The 15,263-nt window shown below is 42.2% G+C and overlaps 2 protein-coding genes across 3 annotated transcripts; one reads left to right on the top strand and one right to left on the bottom strand.

Moving 5' to 3' along the window:
• Positions 1–1,297: 1,297 nt before the first annotated feature.
• LOC121812317 (CD5 antigen-like) lies at positions 1,298–6,027 on the bottom strand. 2 transcript variants are annotated; one of them, XR_006052995.1, is made up of 5 exons: positions 5,698–6,027; positions 5,330–5,620; positions 3,165–3,762; positions 2,964–2,996; positions 1,298–2,879 (listed from the first exon to the last, which is right to left on the bottom strand). XR_006052995.1 is itself a non-coding variant. In XM_042214190.1 (3 exons), the coding sequence occupies exons 1-3, from the start codon at positions 6,011–6,013 to the stop codon at positions 3,737–3,739; spliced, it is 633 nt and encodes a 210-aa protein (XP_042070124.1). In that variant the 5' UTR covers positions 6,014–6,027; the 3' UTR covers positions 3,101–3,736. The 2 variants fall into 2 exon arrangements, 1 of the variants encoding a protein (XP_042070124.1); XM_042214190.1 differs by lacking the exons at positions 1,298–2,879; positions 2,964–2,996 and having other exon boundaries at positions 3,101–3,762.
• Positions 6,028–7,966: 1,939 nt separating this feature from the next.
• cfap53 (cilia and flagella associated protein 53) lies at positions 7,967–13,210 on the top strand. Its single transcript, XM_005947580.2, has 8 exons — positions 7,967–8,183; positions 8,984–9,213; positions 9,755–9,928; positions 10,303–10,606; positions 10,881–11,099; positions 12,333–12,549; positions 12,667–12,769; positions 12,847–13,210. The coding sequence occupies exons 1-8, from the start codon at positions 8,115–8,117 to the stop codon at positions 13,094–13,096; spliced, it is 1,566 nt and encodes a 521-aa protein (XP_005947642.1). The 5' UTR covers positions 7,967–8,114; the 3' UTR covers positions 13,097–13,210.
• Positions 13,211–15,263: the final 2,053 nt, after the last annotated feature.

The following is a 15,263-nucleotide window of genomic DNA, read 5'->3' as shown; positions in this document are numbered from 1 at the left end:
AAGTGTACCTCTGGTGCAAATTACTGACCTCTGTCATCATTTTAGGTGGGGGAACTTGCACAATCGGTGGCTGACTAAATACTTTTTTGCCCCACTGTAAGTTCGCATGGACCAGTTAACCTGTAAAAGCCGTAATCTTGTGTTAACAGTTTGAGTATGAGCTTTTAAGTACACTGATTTCCACTCTTCTAAAGATATATCTGTTGCTATATCGCTCTTTCACGTGTTTAGCCGGCCAGCAGAGGATTCAGTAGAACTGGAAATAAACATATTGTACAAATATGAGATCTGCCGATTGGTGTAAGGATCGTCAGAAACTGCTTTTTCTATTAGTGATAGGTCAGGTAGGGTCAAATTGTTAGTTTGTGAGGTTGCCACAAAGCTCCTTACTTGTAAATATCTAAAAAAAAAAAGTGTTTTAGGTAACTTAAATTTAACTCTCAGCTGTTCGAATGACATCATTACACCATCACAAAAAAGGTCTTCAATCTTATTCAGACCTAGTCCAAGTTCGAAATCCTGTATCGATCATACCAGGTTTAAAATGGTTGTTTCCCTGAATCGGACTAAAATGAGATAGGGGTTTCCCTACTCCCAAAACATCATGTACTTTGTGCCATACATTGATCGTGTTCAAAATAATAGGATTTGCTATGCTTCTTTTAAGAGTTTTAACTGGCGCTGAGTACAAATATGCACTCAAGGGCAGTTCTGAATTAAGTAAGAACAATTCCATTTAAACCCATCAGATGAGAAATAGTACATCATCATGCGCAACTGTGCAGCCCAAAATTGCGCAACGACTGAAAGTTAGGAGCCTTAAGCCCACCCCTGTCAAATGGCAGATATACCGAAGCCGATGGCGACGATTTTGCCAAATAAAATTGGTAATAATTTTCTTTGATTTAAGAGACCTGCAGGTACTGGTAGACGGATATTCTGAAATAAGTAGAGAGGTTTAAGGAGTACGCTCATCTTCACAAAATTAATCTGCTAAATAGTCAATATGGGTAGATTTGCCCACCTTTTTATCGATTCCGTAATAGATTGAAAAGTAGGGTCGTAGTTAACGTCGGCTATCTTGCTAACATCTGGTACTATACGGATTCCCAAGTAAGTCAGGCATTCCGATGGTTTGAATGTCTGAGATAATTAACTCGCTCTGTTTCATTCAGCAACATTAAAGAGGATTTTGAGTTATTCACTTTGTAAATCTTGTAAATTTTTGAGTTATTTGCAAAGTAAATAACTCAAAAATCTTTGACAGAGTTATTCAACTCTGTCAAAGGCCTTTTCGGTATCTAGCGACAGAACTGCAGTATCACAAGCATCTCGGTTTTCATAGAGGACATTTATTAATCTCCTCACATTGTGAGACCCTTGTTCTCCTTTAACAAAACCATTCTGATCTGTATTAATCACTAGTGGGAGACATTTCTCTAATCACAGGGCCAATATCTTGCTAAGAATTTTCATGTCCACATTCAATAAAGAAAGTGGCCGACAGGACTGACAACAATCTCTGGATTTTTCAGGTTTAGGGATTACTGTAAACAATGCAGCTCTTAGAGAGGGCAGAAGCAAACCATTTTCAAAGGACTCAGAATACATATCTAGCAACGGTTTTAAGAGTTTATATTGAAATTTTTTATAAAAATCCATAGGCAGCTCATCACGCCCAGCAGCTTTTCCCAATTTCAGAATGTCAACTGCCTCCTGAATTTCTTTAATTGTTAAATTAGTGTCAAGAGTAGGCCAAAGGTCATCTGGAATAGAAGGAAACTCAAGATCATTTAGAAAGGTAGCCTGTAAAGTATTTACATTCATTTCCTGTGGCTGTACTACTAATTCACCTTGAATATTCCTAATTGAATGAATTGCCCTTTCTGTTTGCGATTGTTTAAGACACCAAGCTAGTAGCCTCCCAGGTTTCTCCCCTTATTATTATTATTAGTAGTAGTAGTATAGCACCATTCAGTTTAAAGATTGCAGATGGTTTATGTAAGAAAATATTGGTGAAACAATAATTTGTGTGAATTTGTTCCACTTAGGTTTGAGAATGAGGCCCCTGATTATTTTCTAACATCAGTACAGCATCATCATCATCATCTGCAGAGTTCTCTCTTCTGTTCCTGCTGATCATCTTCTCCACCCAAACAACACATTTCATCCTTTCTGACTTTTCTGAGAAGATCTGTAACCCAAATTAAAAAAAACAAGAACTGCGTACTGTTGAGGAGCTGTTCAGCATGGAGTCTCTGAACTTTCTTGGCTTCTAGTTTCAATTTCATCAACTGAAACTAGAAGCCAAGAAAGTTAAATTAAGTTAAATTAAGTTTAACTTGTATTGCAGCAAATTACAAAAACAGCTGCCTTTGGGGTGTTTTCTATCATACAATACAATAATACGTATACAATAATATGTAAGTTCTTAATGAGCTGTGGAGCTCAGCAGCCCTTTGGTTTCAGAGACCCCTGAAACTCTTTCATGACTGCTGCTCTTCTAGGTGGTGAATGCATCAGCCTGTCATGTTGTTGTCACATATTATTTTGTTATATTACATCATCATTGATGCTACAAATGGGTTTACCTGAGCAGGTTAACTCTGAGGCAAAGGGAAAGGGTTCAGGAAACACACAGACACTCCACAGAGCAGATGCTTTCTCCACACAGGCACCATTGATCCACCACATTGACCTGTGTGGAGCCTTCTCTCTCCTTCCTACAGAAACAGCAGAGCCACAGGCCAGATGTTCACAAATTACAGTGACTGCCTTCGGAGTCCACACAAACAACACCGCTGGCCTCCACTCTCCCAGATGTTTTAGCTCCAGTGTTCCTGCACAGCGACTGGCGCCTCCCACCAACCTGACAGACTCTGAACAGAAAAGGAATTTACTTCTGAAAAGATTAAAGTGAAACTGTTAATTATGTTTGTGTGATTCTTTATTTTTTAGTTTACCTTTTGATATGAGCTCATTGCAAGCTTGGACTCCTGAGAAGGACATAAGAAAAAAAACATGAATATAAAGACGGATTTTACTTGGAGAGAGCAGTTCATCCTCTGATCCTTTCATATCTGTGTGTTATGATGAGCTTGCTGTGTGTGCAGGTTGTTTGATGATCAAATCACAGAATGCTGACAGTTGATTTGTAATCCTACCTGAGCTCCACAGCAGCAGCAGCAGACGGGGATCCATGATGCTCAGCTCAGGAGATACGAGGCAAGGACGAGGCAAGGTTTGCCTCCACAGTCTGATTCTGTCATTTTTACTTTGTTTGCCTTTCCTGGTTCCTGATCAACAGGCTTCTCGTAAGTCCTCTCACAGTCCCACTGACCCCTACATTTATGGTCCTATAACCTTGCACAGGTAGAAAGTTACATACTGTTTGTTTTCCAACAGCAAATATCAACCTGCACTTTGTTTTCTTTAAAATAAACAAATCAAACTAAAGTAGTTTTGTTCAAACACACAACACACACACAGATACACACACACACACAACAGAGTTTATTTTCTTAGACAGCAAAAGCATCTTATTACATAACAGGAAAACTGTAGAATCATGTGAATAATTAATGTCCAAAAATGCTAATTACATCAGACATAAAGATTATGGGGTTTTTGTCAGCTAAGAAATTCATTGAGACATGAGATGAGCTCTTTAGAGGTTTTCCTTTGCTTCCCGAGTTTCGTCATCTTCAGCAGCACAAACATGGAGGTCACAGTCAGCTCAGGGTCCTGCTGTGTGCTGCTTGGCTGCAGAGACATGACAGCACACTGTCAGACTGACAATCAGACCCACTGCATCACTCAATCATCACTCATGTGTTCAGTGCCCTCAAGTATAAATACACAACAGTGTGAGTAACAGGACAGAAAGACCTGTGTCATGTGATCAAACACACTGACAGGAAGCACTCCATCAAGGCAGCTAACGCTATATATTCTATATATTCATTTGGTTGTACAGTAAAAATGCAGGCTTTCCTTATTTATCTGTTAAAACCCATTTTAAAAAAACTTGACTTCAATTTGAAGCATAATTACTTTAAATTATTTCTTTATTTATGTGAATCCATTCTCCTTCTCTTGATAATACTGCACTTTATCCTCTGGATTGTGTGCTTGTGTCCCATCCTCCTTAGTTAAGTGCCTTTTAACTAAATATATTGCAATTGACCATAAACAAATGATACCATGGAAAAAAGGCTAAACAGCTCATACAGTCTGAAAAAACATTTTCAGCTCTGCTGCACTTTATCAGACAGTAATATGCCGTAAACAGCCACTTTAACACCCATAACAGACATTTAAGTCACACTAACTTTTTTAGTATGGAGCAAGAAACACACATAACGGTTTATATATATACAAAATGTAGTATTTCATACTGTGATATATAAAAGTGTCCATTTATGTACAAAGACACATTAAAAATGTTCAAAGGTTATCATAAAACTTGTGATGGGATGAAGCTTCAGAGCATGTGCTGAGAAATCCAGGAAATGCTTAATGAAGCACCCATTGAGGCTTGCGTCTTTACATGTGACTGACATCAGTTATGAAGTTTGAAGACTCGTTGGTTCAAATTGGTTCAAGTGCGGTTGTGATCTATGAACAATAAAATAAAGCGCAATGGACCCCTGAAAATGTACGTGTCAGTGTTCACTTTCACAATTTCTCCAAAGCCAGAGAAGTTATTACCAAAAAGAGAAAATGAGTCCAAGCACAGTGGAAAAATATTATTTCTTAAAAAAACCAACACCATCATTATTCAAACATTGACTGATACACTGACAAGGTTTTTGACATTAATAGAACTCTGTTTGCATCATGCAGGCCAATGACAATTAAGGTGTTGACCAGCAGGGGGTGTGGTGTGCATATGAAGCATCGAGAAAAGAACCTTTTTCTGAACCAGTTGGATGAAAAACATTAAATTCTCACAAGGTTTCATCTGGCCATCACTGCCTGAAGCTGTTATCGTGTTGAAAGGACCGCTCCAATTATCCTGCCATTATACAGACTGACAGTAAACAGTGCAGAGAGCAAAAAAATAGAATGCACTGACATGCTGTCATCCAGAACAAAACGGTCCAGGTAAGGACTTGCTTTTTTTACCAAAAGACCTTTTCTTTTCCAACAAACGGACTCTGTAGTGACACTTTACAGAGAAATGATGAAAGATGCAGCAGAGTGGGAAAGCTGCCGATGTCTCGGTAGAAACACATCTGTAAAAGCACATTTACTGAAGTGTGTTTCATAAGCTGTTTACCACTCAGCAAACTTCTGATCACCTCATAGATGTCACTAATGTGCTTACCTGAGCAGGTAAGAAGCAGGATGCTGTAAGTGAATCCCGATGCTGCACACGCCCTTAAATCAGATCGAGACCGAACACAGCCTTGATTGAGAAACCACGTCTGGTTGTAAAAGGAGTTATCTCTCACTTCTACAGAAACCACAGAGCTGCAGTTTAAGTGTTTGCAGAAAACAGCTGCTTCATTCAGGATCCAGTCAGAGCCGTCCACAGGTCTCCACTCTCCCAGATGTTTTATCTCCAGTCTTCCATCACAGCGACTGGCTCCTCCCTCCAACCTGATATCATAAGGCTCTGAACAGAAAGCAGAGAGTCATCAGTAAAAAATAAAGTGAGTTTGAACCACATCAAAGCTGCAGCTCCTCTTCTACCTGAGCAGGTGAGTCCAACAGCTTTGCCAGGTGAGCAGCTGTTTCTAGCTGAGCCTGAGCTTCTACAGTCCAGGAGAGCAGACTCATGGCCTCCACACTGGAACTCTTTGCTCCACACTGGAGCCTCCACTTCTCCATAGAGCGCCCCCTGGAGGACCGAAGGAGGCCCACAGCCAAGCTCCCTACAGACCACCTCTGCATCCTGCTGGTCAAAGTCAGCTTCACACACTGAGGACCAGCTCTGGTTAGACTTCACCTCCAGTCTGCCTGAACACAGACTGGAACCATTCAGCAGCCTGACAGAGTCTGGAGACATCAGAGAAGATCAAACAGAGACAGCAGAAAAAGAAAATGATTAGATTCAAATAAATGTATTTGGAGGCAAACAACTGTGATCTCAAGATGCTTTATGTTGTAAAGTAAAGATTGAAGAATAATAATACTAAGAAAATGGTAATAGTAAGGTTAAAAAGACCTTGTATGTGAGGAGCAGGATTTTAATGCAGGGAAATCGGTATAGGAGAAATGTGCTCTGTGTGTGTGTGTCCCTGTCAGCACTCTTGCATCAGCATTTTGGATCAACTGAAGGCTTTTCGGGATTTTTATAGGACATCTTGATAAAGATGAATTACAGTAGTCCAGTCTAAAAGTAATAACTCAATTCCATTCAAATGTATTAATAAAGAACAACAGCTACATCAATGCAAATGCATGAATTAGTTTTTTCAGCAGTGCTCAAAGGAGCACTGCTGAAAAAACTGCTCAGGATTTTTCTGATATTGTGCCAATGACAGAAAGCAGTCCTACATATGTGTTTAATATGTGCACTGAAGGACATATACTGGTAAAAATGACTCCAAGGTTCCTCACAGTTTACTGGAGACCAAGGTAATGCCATCAAGAGCAAGTCACTGGTTAGATACCATATTTCTAAGAATTTTCAGGGCCGAATACAATAACCTCAGTTTTATCTGAATCTAGAAGCAGTAAGTTAGAGGTCATTTCACATCCACCAGGTATTTGATAGGTTTAGGGGAAGTGTTTGGGTTTATTAAACTCAAATAGAAGTTGCCAAAATATCTTAGACTCAGTTTAAAATCAAAGTTCTAGTGTCTGAAAATCTCCCTTTTTTACCTTGTGACTTAAGTCACACCCAACCCTAAAGCTAACCATCAGCTGTTTACTGTTGACTTGGTGGATTTTAAAGAGAACATGAAATGATAAATGTACAAATCAGTTTACGTGCATCTATGTTGCACCTGTGTGTAACAATGAGTTTTTGTTAAGAAAATGAGGACATATTGTCCACGTTCACTGTCTTGAATGAGCACATCGATAGGACCACTGTGTACATTTACTTACTTAAGTGCTTTAAGTGAACCTCCAACCTGGACTGCTTCCTCTCGTCTGATCAGTATCACTAAAATTAAAAACATCCTGCCTATGAGTGAAGCTGAAAAACAAGTCAGTGTATTGTTAAATGTCACTCAGAGTGAAGTGTTCTCATCTCTGCAGTAATGTTTTGTGGCACACAGGCCTATCTGTAAGTTCTAAAAGTTCATTCTTGTGAACACCGTATTTGGCTGTGATTTCAGGCTATGGACTTAGAAGAATTGCTGAAACATAGAGATGTTCCTGTGCATTACTCGTAAAACTAAAGACAGCATTTTTCTACACATCACATTTTACAGGGGATTAAACCTAATTTCCAGTATTGAATAATAGTTTATGAAAATGTTTCATAAATTTTTTTCACTAAACAAAGCTGACTGTGGATCATGTCAGGCAAAGAAAAACAAGATCAGGGTTTTAATTTAAGTCACTGATGAAAGATGATGGAAGTGACATATATCACCACATATTTCACTGTGTCGACTCATCCTAAATCACCTAAATTACCTTAGTATCAAAAGTGTTAAACGGGGCTGAGGTGACTCACAGTAACAAATAAAGTTTAGTGTCGCTGCCGACCTGCAGAGGGTTGTTCGTGGGTGTGCAGAGAGGAGGCAGAACGATCTGAACGATTCGCATTAAGTCAGACTTTGAAACAAACCAAACTGTGTGCTATAATTACCATACTATGATTTAAAAACCTTTTTTTCACTTAAAAAAACGTTTTAAATAAAAAGAACTTACAAAAAAACTCCAAAACTTCACACGTTACAATCTCGTGCTTTAGAGGGCGGGGCAGCCCCGCTGACTCACCGGAGCAGCATGTCGGCTGCGGTGACGCATGCGCATACAGTGAGCTGTGACCTACGTCTTCTGTTTGTTGCTTCCATGGTAACGGAAAGCGAAGGTCTCCTCTGTGTTTTAACTTTTTACTAAGACTTACGGAGCTCCGAGAGCTGAAACGAAGAGTCGTGAACCGGAGAGCAGAGGCAGACCCCCGGACACCAAGAGCCCAATCCCGCGGGATGCTGCTCAGTCAGAGGAGAACGAGGTGCAGGGAGATCACCGGACCCACGCCCCACTCTGTGGCTGTGGTAAGAGGGACACCAACAAAGAAGCAGCACCACGCCTTTAGTAAAAAATGGTCCATAATAGTAAGGTAAATAGGTAAATTTACTGCAAGGTAAAAGTACAACAGAATGCAGCGGTGTAAAGGCAACATTTAAAGTAATAGCACTTATACTGCTGTTAAGTAAAAGTACAATTTCTGCAGTGTGAAGGTATAAGCGCTGTGAGTGATCTCTAAGAGAAGAAAGTGCTACATAATCACCAGTCCATTTACCATTTACTATGCAAAGTGTCCTATTTCAGAGTAAAACTATAAAGTATTATAGTTGCTGTTGCTTCAGTATTAACCTGCAACGTAACTAAACAGGAGTAGTGGCATAAGATATGTTTGTGAGTTACAGTGAATAGAATAGATTATATTAAAAAAGAATAGAATAGAATAGCTCTTTATTGTCACTGTTACAAGAACAATGAAAGGCAGTCTCTCCGTGTGAAGTACACAATAGCGTAAGTAAGTGGGAGTGAGTGTCCAGGTTGCGAGGGGTCTTTGAGGATGATGCTGGCTTTCTTCTGAAGTCTGCCAGGATAAATGTCTCTGAGGGGGGTTAGTGAAGTGCCAATTGCCAGCTCTGCTGCCCTCACCACCCGCTGCAGTTTCCTCTTGTCCTCCAAAGTGCAGCACTTGAACCAGAGTGTGCAGCAGTAGGACAGAAGGCTCTCCATGGTGGAGTAGAAAATATGAATACTACTCCTCACAGTACTGCAGTGTTACTGATGTCAGTTTCTGTCTGTGTGGTTGTTGTTCTGGATCTGTGTGGTGTCTCAGAGAGCCCGGCCTCCTGCTCTGAGGCCTGCAGAGCAGCTGATGCTGCAGAGGCAGAGGCAGGACGCGGCCCGAGACAAAGTGCTGGAGTTCTCCAAGTACCAACAGAGCTGCAACATCAAGACGTCATGGCTGAAAGACACGGAGCAGCGATTCCTGAAAGGAGCCGTGGAGAGGGGAGTCCAAGCCGCCGTGAGCCAGCACGAGACTGACGTCGAGCAGAGGAGATGCAGGTTTGATGACAAAGTCCACCCACAGCACCTTTAGTACTCAGATTACTTTATACTCTGATTACACAACACACATGTAACCTTAGTACCTGCTAATCAAGTGACTTTTTACCGGTTTTCATCATCCAGTATCCCACCTAAAATCAGAGATTATTAAAGCTCAGAATAATAATGCATCATAGTTTTAATCCTCGGCTGTAGTGAGAGTAGAGAGCATGCGGAGGAGAGCCTGGAGATGAGAGAAGAACTGGAGATAAGAGGAATAAGCACACAGGTGGAAAGATAAACCTGCAAGCAGCAGATGAAGGTGGATGAGTTTAAATATCTGGGGTCAACCATCCATTGTACAAGGGTGCACAATATGTGAAGAAGAAAGTGCAGGCAGAGTGGAGGAGAGGAAAACCTCAGAGGAGGTTCATGGATGTAGTGAAGGAGGACATGCAGAGGGTTGGTGTGACAGAGGAGGGTGCTGAGTGGATGGTGGGATACAGTATTTACAGTCTGTGCTTGCTGTGACATCTTTCTCACCCAATCGTGTCCTAAGGCTGGCAGAGCTGCTGGAGGTGGAGGAGCAGCAGCTCCTGCAGGAGATGGAGGAGAAAAAGGAGACAACATTAGAGAAAGAGGCAAAGATGAGAGAGAAAGCCAAAGCACTGAGACACAAGAGAGAGAGCGAGCGACAGCAGCTGGTGTCTGAGAAACTGGAGCAGCAGTTTAGGTACCCTGCACCCTCCACCTAAACATCCACCGCAGCATGTCTTATAGAGATGGTGATTCACTTTAATTAAATAGCAGAAAACAGTTACAAATATTCATCTCAATTACAAACATTCCCAAGATAAATCATTAATATTAGAGCCAGTGAACTCCCCTGAAGGAATTCATTTCAAACTACTGATTCACACTGGAACAAGTTAAACGGGAGCACAACTCGAGGCAGGAAGCTAGTTTGGCCTACCTGAACTGAAGCTGCTTAAAAACAAGTTCAGAAAGTTAGACTTTAAAATGCTGATGCAGTCCTGTAACCAACATCAGAAAATCCTTTTAATTTTTAATGAATAGTCTCAGCTGTGTGGTTACTGCTGTTCTCAGGGAGCAGTGCGAGGAGCTGCGCAGCATCTGCAGCAGGCTCACGGAGCAGCAGGTGTCCCAGGAGCGAACCGCTCAGGTGAGGAGCCGGCAGGCGCAACAGCGGCGGCAGCAGGAGGAGGACCTGCTCTTCTCTGAACTGTGGGCGGGTGATGGGCGAGCCAAAGAGGAGCTGGAGAGCGCTCGAGCCCAGAGCCGGCGACACAGGAACGAGGAGCAGCGCAGCATCCTGTGCAGGCAGATGGAGGCGGCCGAGCAGCAGAGGCAGCGGGAGAGGAAGCTGAAAGAAGAGGAAGCCCGGCTTCTGGTCTGTTCCTCAGTCATTACAGTCGCACTCATCTCAAATCACCACAAGGGGGAGACACAGCTCACAAACACACACAACCACTGCAGATCATTCTGATTCTTGAAAGATGATTTAAAGGGTCATTCTGAGCATGCCCAGGAGCCTCCTGTTCATATTCCACACTCCTTCTGAACATAACACTGTCTACACTTCCAACCTAGACCAGTGACACATTCACCTTTTGCAAATTTGGCAGACGTGGTAACTGAGTGTATGATAACTGTGTGGCGTGCAGGCGCAGCAGCGGCAGACGAGCCTCCTGCAGGAGCAGCGGGAGCAGCAGCAGAAGCTCCAAGCACAGCAGGGCCAGCGGCGGCTGCTGGACCATGGTTTAAGGCTGAAGATGAAGCGCCTGGCCCGGGAACAGCGCGAGGAGCTGGAGCTGGACATGAGCATCCTGCAGGCACTGCTCAAGCAGGAAATAGATGAGAAACAAGGAGCTGTTCAGAGGAAGGTAAGAGAACCTGAACATCAAGGCCGGATTGAGCCAGGAAATGTAAAATCAATTCTATAAATGATTGTTCTCTTGTTTGTAACACTGGGGTTTAACACAAGATGAGATCTGTGTCCTCTTGAGGATGCTCACAGACTTAGATTGGTGGCTGTTGGACTTCAGTCAGGGCGCTTTTTATCACTGAGTTTGTGAACCACTTCTTTTTTTTTGTGCCGATTATGTAGTTCTGCTGACCTGATTAAGGGATGGCCTCAAACTAGCACTATGGCAGGAAATAGCATTAACATGTCTGAGGGCATGTGTTCAGCTGTAAAAGGTCAGAGAGCACTCTGCTATAAGTGTCTCTGCTCCTGTTCTTCAGTGAGAGAAGGACGGCGCAGCAGACTGCAGGTGGATGCTATGATAGACTGCTTTGGTAATAAAAGAGAACTGAGTGTAAAAGTAAAGCTGACCACAAGCTCTGGGTAGAGACCAGAAGAATGAAGCTGAGAGCTGTTCACCTGCATCAAAAGGATCAGGCTGAGGTGGAATGAGGAGGCTCAGACACGACCGGGTTTAAGTGTTCGATCTCCTGCTGGGAGGAGGCCTCAGTGCAGACACAGGACACACTGCAGAGGTCTGGGGGGTCTGACTACTGCTCCTGAGACCTGAACTTCAGGAACAGCACTCAGAAGATGAATGAACATTATTTGATTGGTGGATGAGTTTTCTGTGCTGTTCCTTCTATGGTTCAGTGACAGATTGATTCTTAGCACTGATCCTCTCAGACAAATTCAAACGACTTCAGTGGAGGAATGAAAATATTCAGGCAGTGTTAGCCACAGTGAGTGCACTTCCTCATTCAGGCCAGCAGGGGGCCTCAGAGCACTGCAATCAGCTGTAGCTGACACAAGAGTGAACATTGATGAAGCAGGTCAGACATTTACTAAGGACCTGAAGCTGCCTACAAGCTGAAGTTAATCAGTATGGTCTAACACAGAGTAAAGATTAAATTAATGTTTCAAAATTGGAAAAAATGTAAATAAAACGTATTTCTTGTGAGGTGATGAGAATCGAGAAATTCAGATAAAAGATGGAGAACAGTATTTGCAGTTTTCAGCAGCGAAGAGAAAAGTTTTCACTTGTGAATGAACACGAGAACGCACTCATCTGATTCACCACGTGCATGCTTGTGTGTGTGTGTGTGTGTGTGTGTGTGTGTGTGTGTGTGTGTGTGTGTGTGTGTGCATTCAGGCGGAGCTGCGTGAGGAGCAGCGCAGGTACCAAGAGTATCTGTTCGAGGAGCTGCAGAGACAGAGGAAAGAGGAGGAGGAGATGGAGCAGCTGATAGAGGAGCAGCTGAAGGAGGTCTGGGCTAAACGAGAGGAGAAGAGCCGGCTGGAGAGGGAGGCCAGGAAGAGGCTGATAGAGGAGGTGATGGAGGCGCAGCACCTGCAGATCCAGAACAAATGTGAGGCAGTTTTTATACTTCGGTTTGAATTCTTTAATCGTTTCAGTGTTTAAATGCTCACTTAATGTGTGTGTGTGTGTGTGTGTGTGTGTGTGTCTGTGTGTCTGTGCACTCCAGTGTATGCTAATCTGCAGAAACAAGCCCAGGTGAAAAAGGAGTGTGAGGAGCTGGAGCGAGTTATCGAGGAGGAGAATCAGAAGGAGGAGGAGGAGAAGAGACGGTAGGTCAGCAAACGGCCGAGTGCTGTTCGTGTGTCTGATATCCGTGTGTCTGACTTACTGTCTGTCCGTCCCACAGGCAGAAGCAGGCAGCTGGGGCATACCAAGCCGACCTCCGTGCTCAGATGCAGCAGCAGCAGCAGCTCCACTCAGAGCTGAAGGCTCAGGAGCAGCGGGAGCACCAGCAGGGCCTGTTGCTGGAGCAGCTCCTCAGCACCAAGAAAGAGCACATACTGTCCAGATTTATGTCCCACAGTGCTGGCACCCACCCTTTTAGGAGAGTGGAGGTCTCCAGGTCTGCACCCCAGACCCGGCTTACAGACTACTGAACCTCCACAGTTTAATTGGGGGACGGGGTGTGTATCAGGTTTCCTCCACGTGTATTTTGTTTGGATGTTTCTCTTTTATTTAACACACAAAATTCATTAAAAAGAGTGATTTCAAGAGAAGTTTTAGTCTGGTTATGTTTCTGTGAAGCTGTTCAGACTATTTAAATTTAAAGAAATTGAATCACAGCTGAAAACAGTTTGGAATACAGAAAAATAACACTTAATACCTAAGCTCATGTTGGTATTAATAACAGCGGTTCTCTGAAGCAGTTTTATTTATATCATGATAATAAACACCTGAAGCAGGTGACAGAGTTGTGCTGCTTTGGTTTGCCCTTTAAATGCTTCACTGTGAAGTGATGGGGTGGGTGATGTCAGAGGAGCCTGTTTGTGATTCACACTCTCTGTTGGGTAATATTTACTGAAGGAGAGGGAAGAGAGCCACATTACAAAACATCTCAGTCTTTTATTGTGAAAGAATCGTCATGTGGTAAAAAGAAAATAAGCAACAGCAGCAGTTTGATGTAACTGGGTGACTCACTGTAAACCATCTCTAATAATTATAAATGACTCTTCTTTATGAACATCACTGCAAGCTGCTGACAGAAGACTCTCCGGATGAAGCTCCAGCTCAGCAAGCATCACGTCTTTAATGTATTTAATGAACAGGTAACACTTAACATGAAGGTGCACATACTCACCTTTCTTTTTCTGTTTATTAGCAGCATATTGGTTCTTCGTTATAAAGCGCTTATTTTATTCGAACCTCATCCTACATGACTATATTCAGGTAGGATGGGAGGTTTAAGCAGAATAAATGGATAAAACTATTTGACTGTTTTTTGAAGATCGCTCCAAATGGCTTTTGCATTACCTTTGGTAGACATGTGACCTCCTCTTCTGGCGGAGTTTGTACCCGGCCTCTTTTTCATATATTTGTCATTAATAATCTGCTGTGTTGTTTGGATTACACACTGTCTCGATCCTAAGATCCTAAGCCTGACTCCATTAAGTCAGTCCAAGAATCGTTCACACTAGTTTTCCTTTAACGTTCCCTTTATGCGGGGCCCAAAACCACCTCTTTGCCCGGGGCCATGCTTAGCGTTTAATCCGGCCCTACTGTAATGCTGTCACTTTGCATATGCTTACATCATTGTTACAAATCACTAATTGGAGAAGTTAATGAGTATTTAATGTACACTAGAGTCTGTTACTAACAACATACTGTTGCTGCTTGTGTTAATAAAGTTTTTCAATCATCATCTTAAGGAAATGTCACACTAACACACTCTGACACATGCTGAGGTTTTCATGGGTAAACTTGTGCAAGCACAAATAAACTCTGCATCATTTAATCATTACATCATAGCTGGAGGTGGGATGGACAGAATAACATGAACACCTCAGCATGACCACAGTGGTTTTTTGGGTTTTTTTTTTTAAAGAATGCTGAGAAATAACAAAACAATCACCTGAAGTTCAAAATGACTTTAAAAAAAAACGGTCTCTGCATGCCTGAACTCACCTGAATAACATATTTAACTCAATATTTTCATTTATTTCAGTTCATCTTTGTTTCACCTGATCATGTTTGTAAACCAAACATAAACTGTATATCAAAGATGGACACAGCATATAGGTCAGTAAAGTGAAGCATTGCATTCCTCCTACTATGCAGGAAAAAGAAGTAAAAAAGGAGTCTGACCGAATAGAACTCTGTGACAAAATGAGTCTACTGCTCACCTGATCTCTGACCTCAGTGAATTTTTCTTCAAACTCCACCCTTTCCTCTAAATATGGTTGCTTCTGGTCCCACAGAAAGTAACATGGCAGCTGCCAAATTGCTAAGAAGTAAGCTTGAAACAGTTGTTGCTGTTCCTCAGCACACCTCTGAAAACTGGTGAAAGAAATCAGCTCATCCAAAGCTCTGAATTATGCACAGCTACGTTTGTAGAGTCAAAGAGTAAAAAATGCTTACATGTTTATACTGTCCATTTTCTTGTGTAACTAACTGTGTCTCTATTGCACAGACTGACCACAGGACTGAACAATGATTTGTGCAGCACCAGTAAAGATTATTTTGAACTGTTAATAGTGCACAGCTCCTCTGTTCCCAGAATGAAACAAAGCTGGAAAACAGTGACATGAATGCTAGTGCCACATTATA

Source organism: Haplochromis burtoni, unplaced genomic scaffold (assembly GCF_018398535.1).
Source record: "Haplochromis burtoni strain Fernald_Lab_line unplaced genomic scaffold, NCSU_Asbu1 Contig_528, whole genome shotgun sequence".
Classification (NCBI taxonomy): Eukaryota; Metazoa; Chordata; class Actinopteri; order Cichliformes; family Cichlidae; genus Haplochromis; species Haplochromis burtoni.
This window is presented reverse-complemented; position numbering and strand designations above follow the sequence as displayed.

Bases quoted from the DNA above. Each gene is read 5' to 3' on its own strand.
- LOC121812317 (XM_042214190.1), bottom strand. From the start codon at position 6,013: ATGTCTCCAGACTCTGTCAGGCTGCTGAATGGTTCCAGTCTGTGTTCA. The intron at 5,621-5,697 runs GTAGAAGAGGAG...CTTTCTGTTCAG, and splicing joins TGTTGGACTCACCTGCTCAG to AGCCTTATGATATCAGGTTG. The intron at 3,763-5,329 runs GTAAGCACATTA...ATGTCTCTGCAG, and splicing joins CCTGCTTCTTACCTGCTCAG to CCAAGCAGCACACAGCAGGA.
- cfap53 (XM_005947580.2), top strand. From the start codon at position 8,115: ATGCTGCTCAGTCAGAGGAGAACGAGGTGCAGGGAGATCACCGGACCC. The intron at 11,100-12,332 runs GTAAGAGAACCT...GTGTGCATTCAG, and splicing joins AAGGAGCTGTTCAGAGGAAG to GCGGAGCTGCGTGAGGAGCA. The intron at 12,770-12,846 runs GTAGGTCAGCAA...TCCGTCCCACAG, and splicing joins GAGGAGGAGGAGAAGAGACG to GCAGAAGCAGGCAGCTGGGG.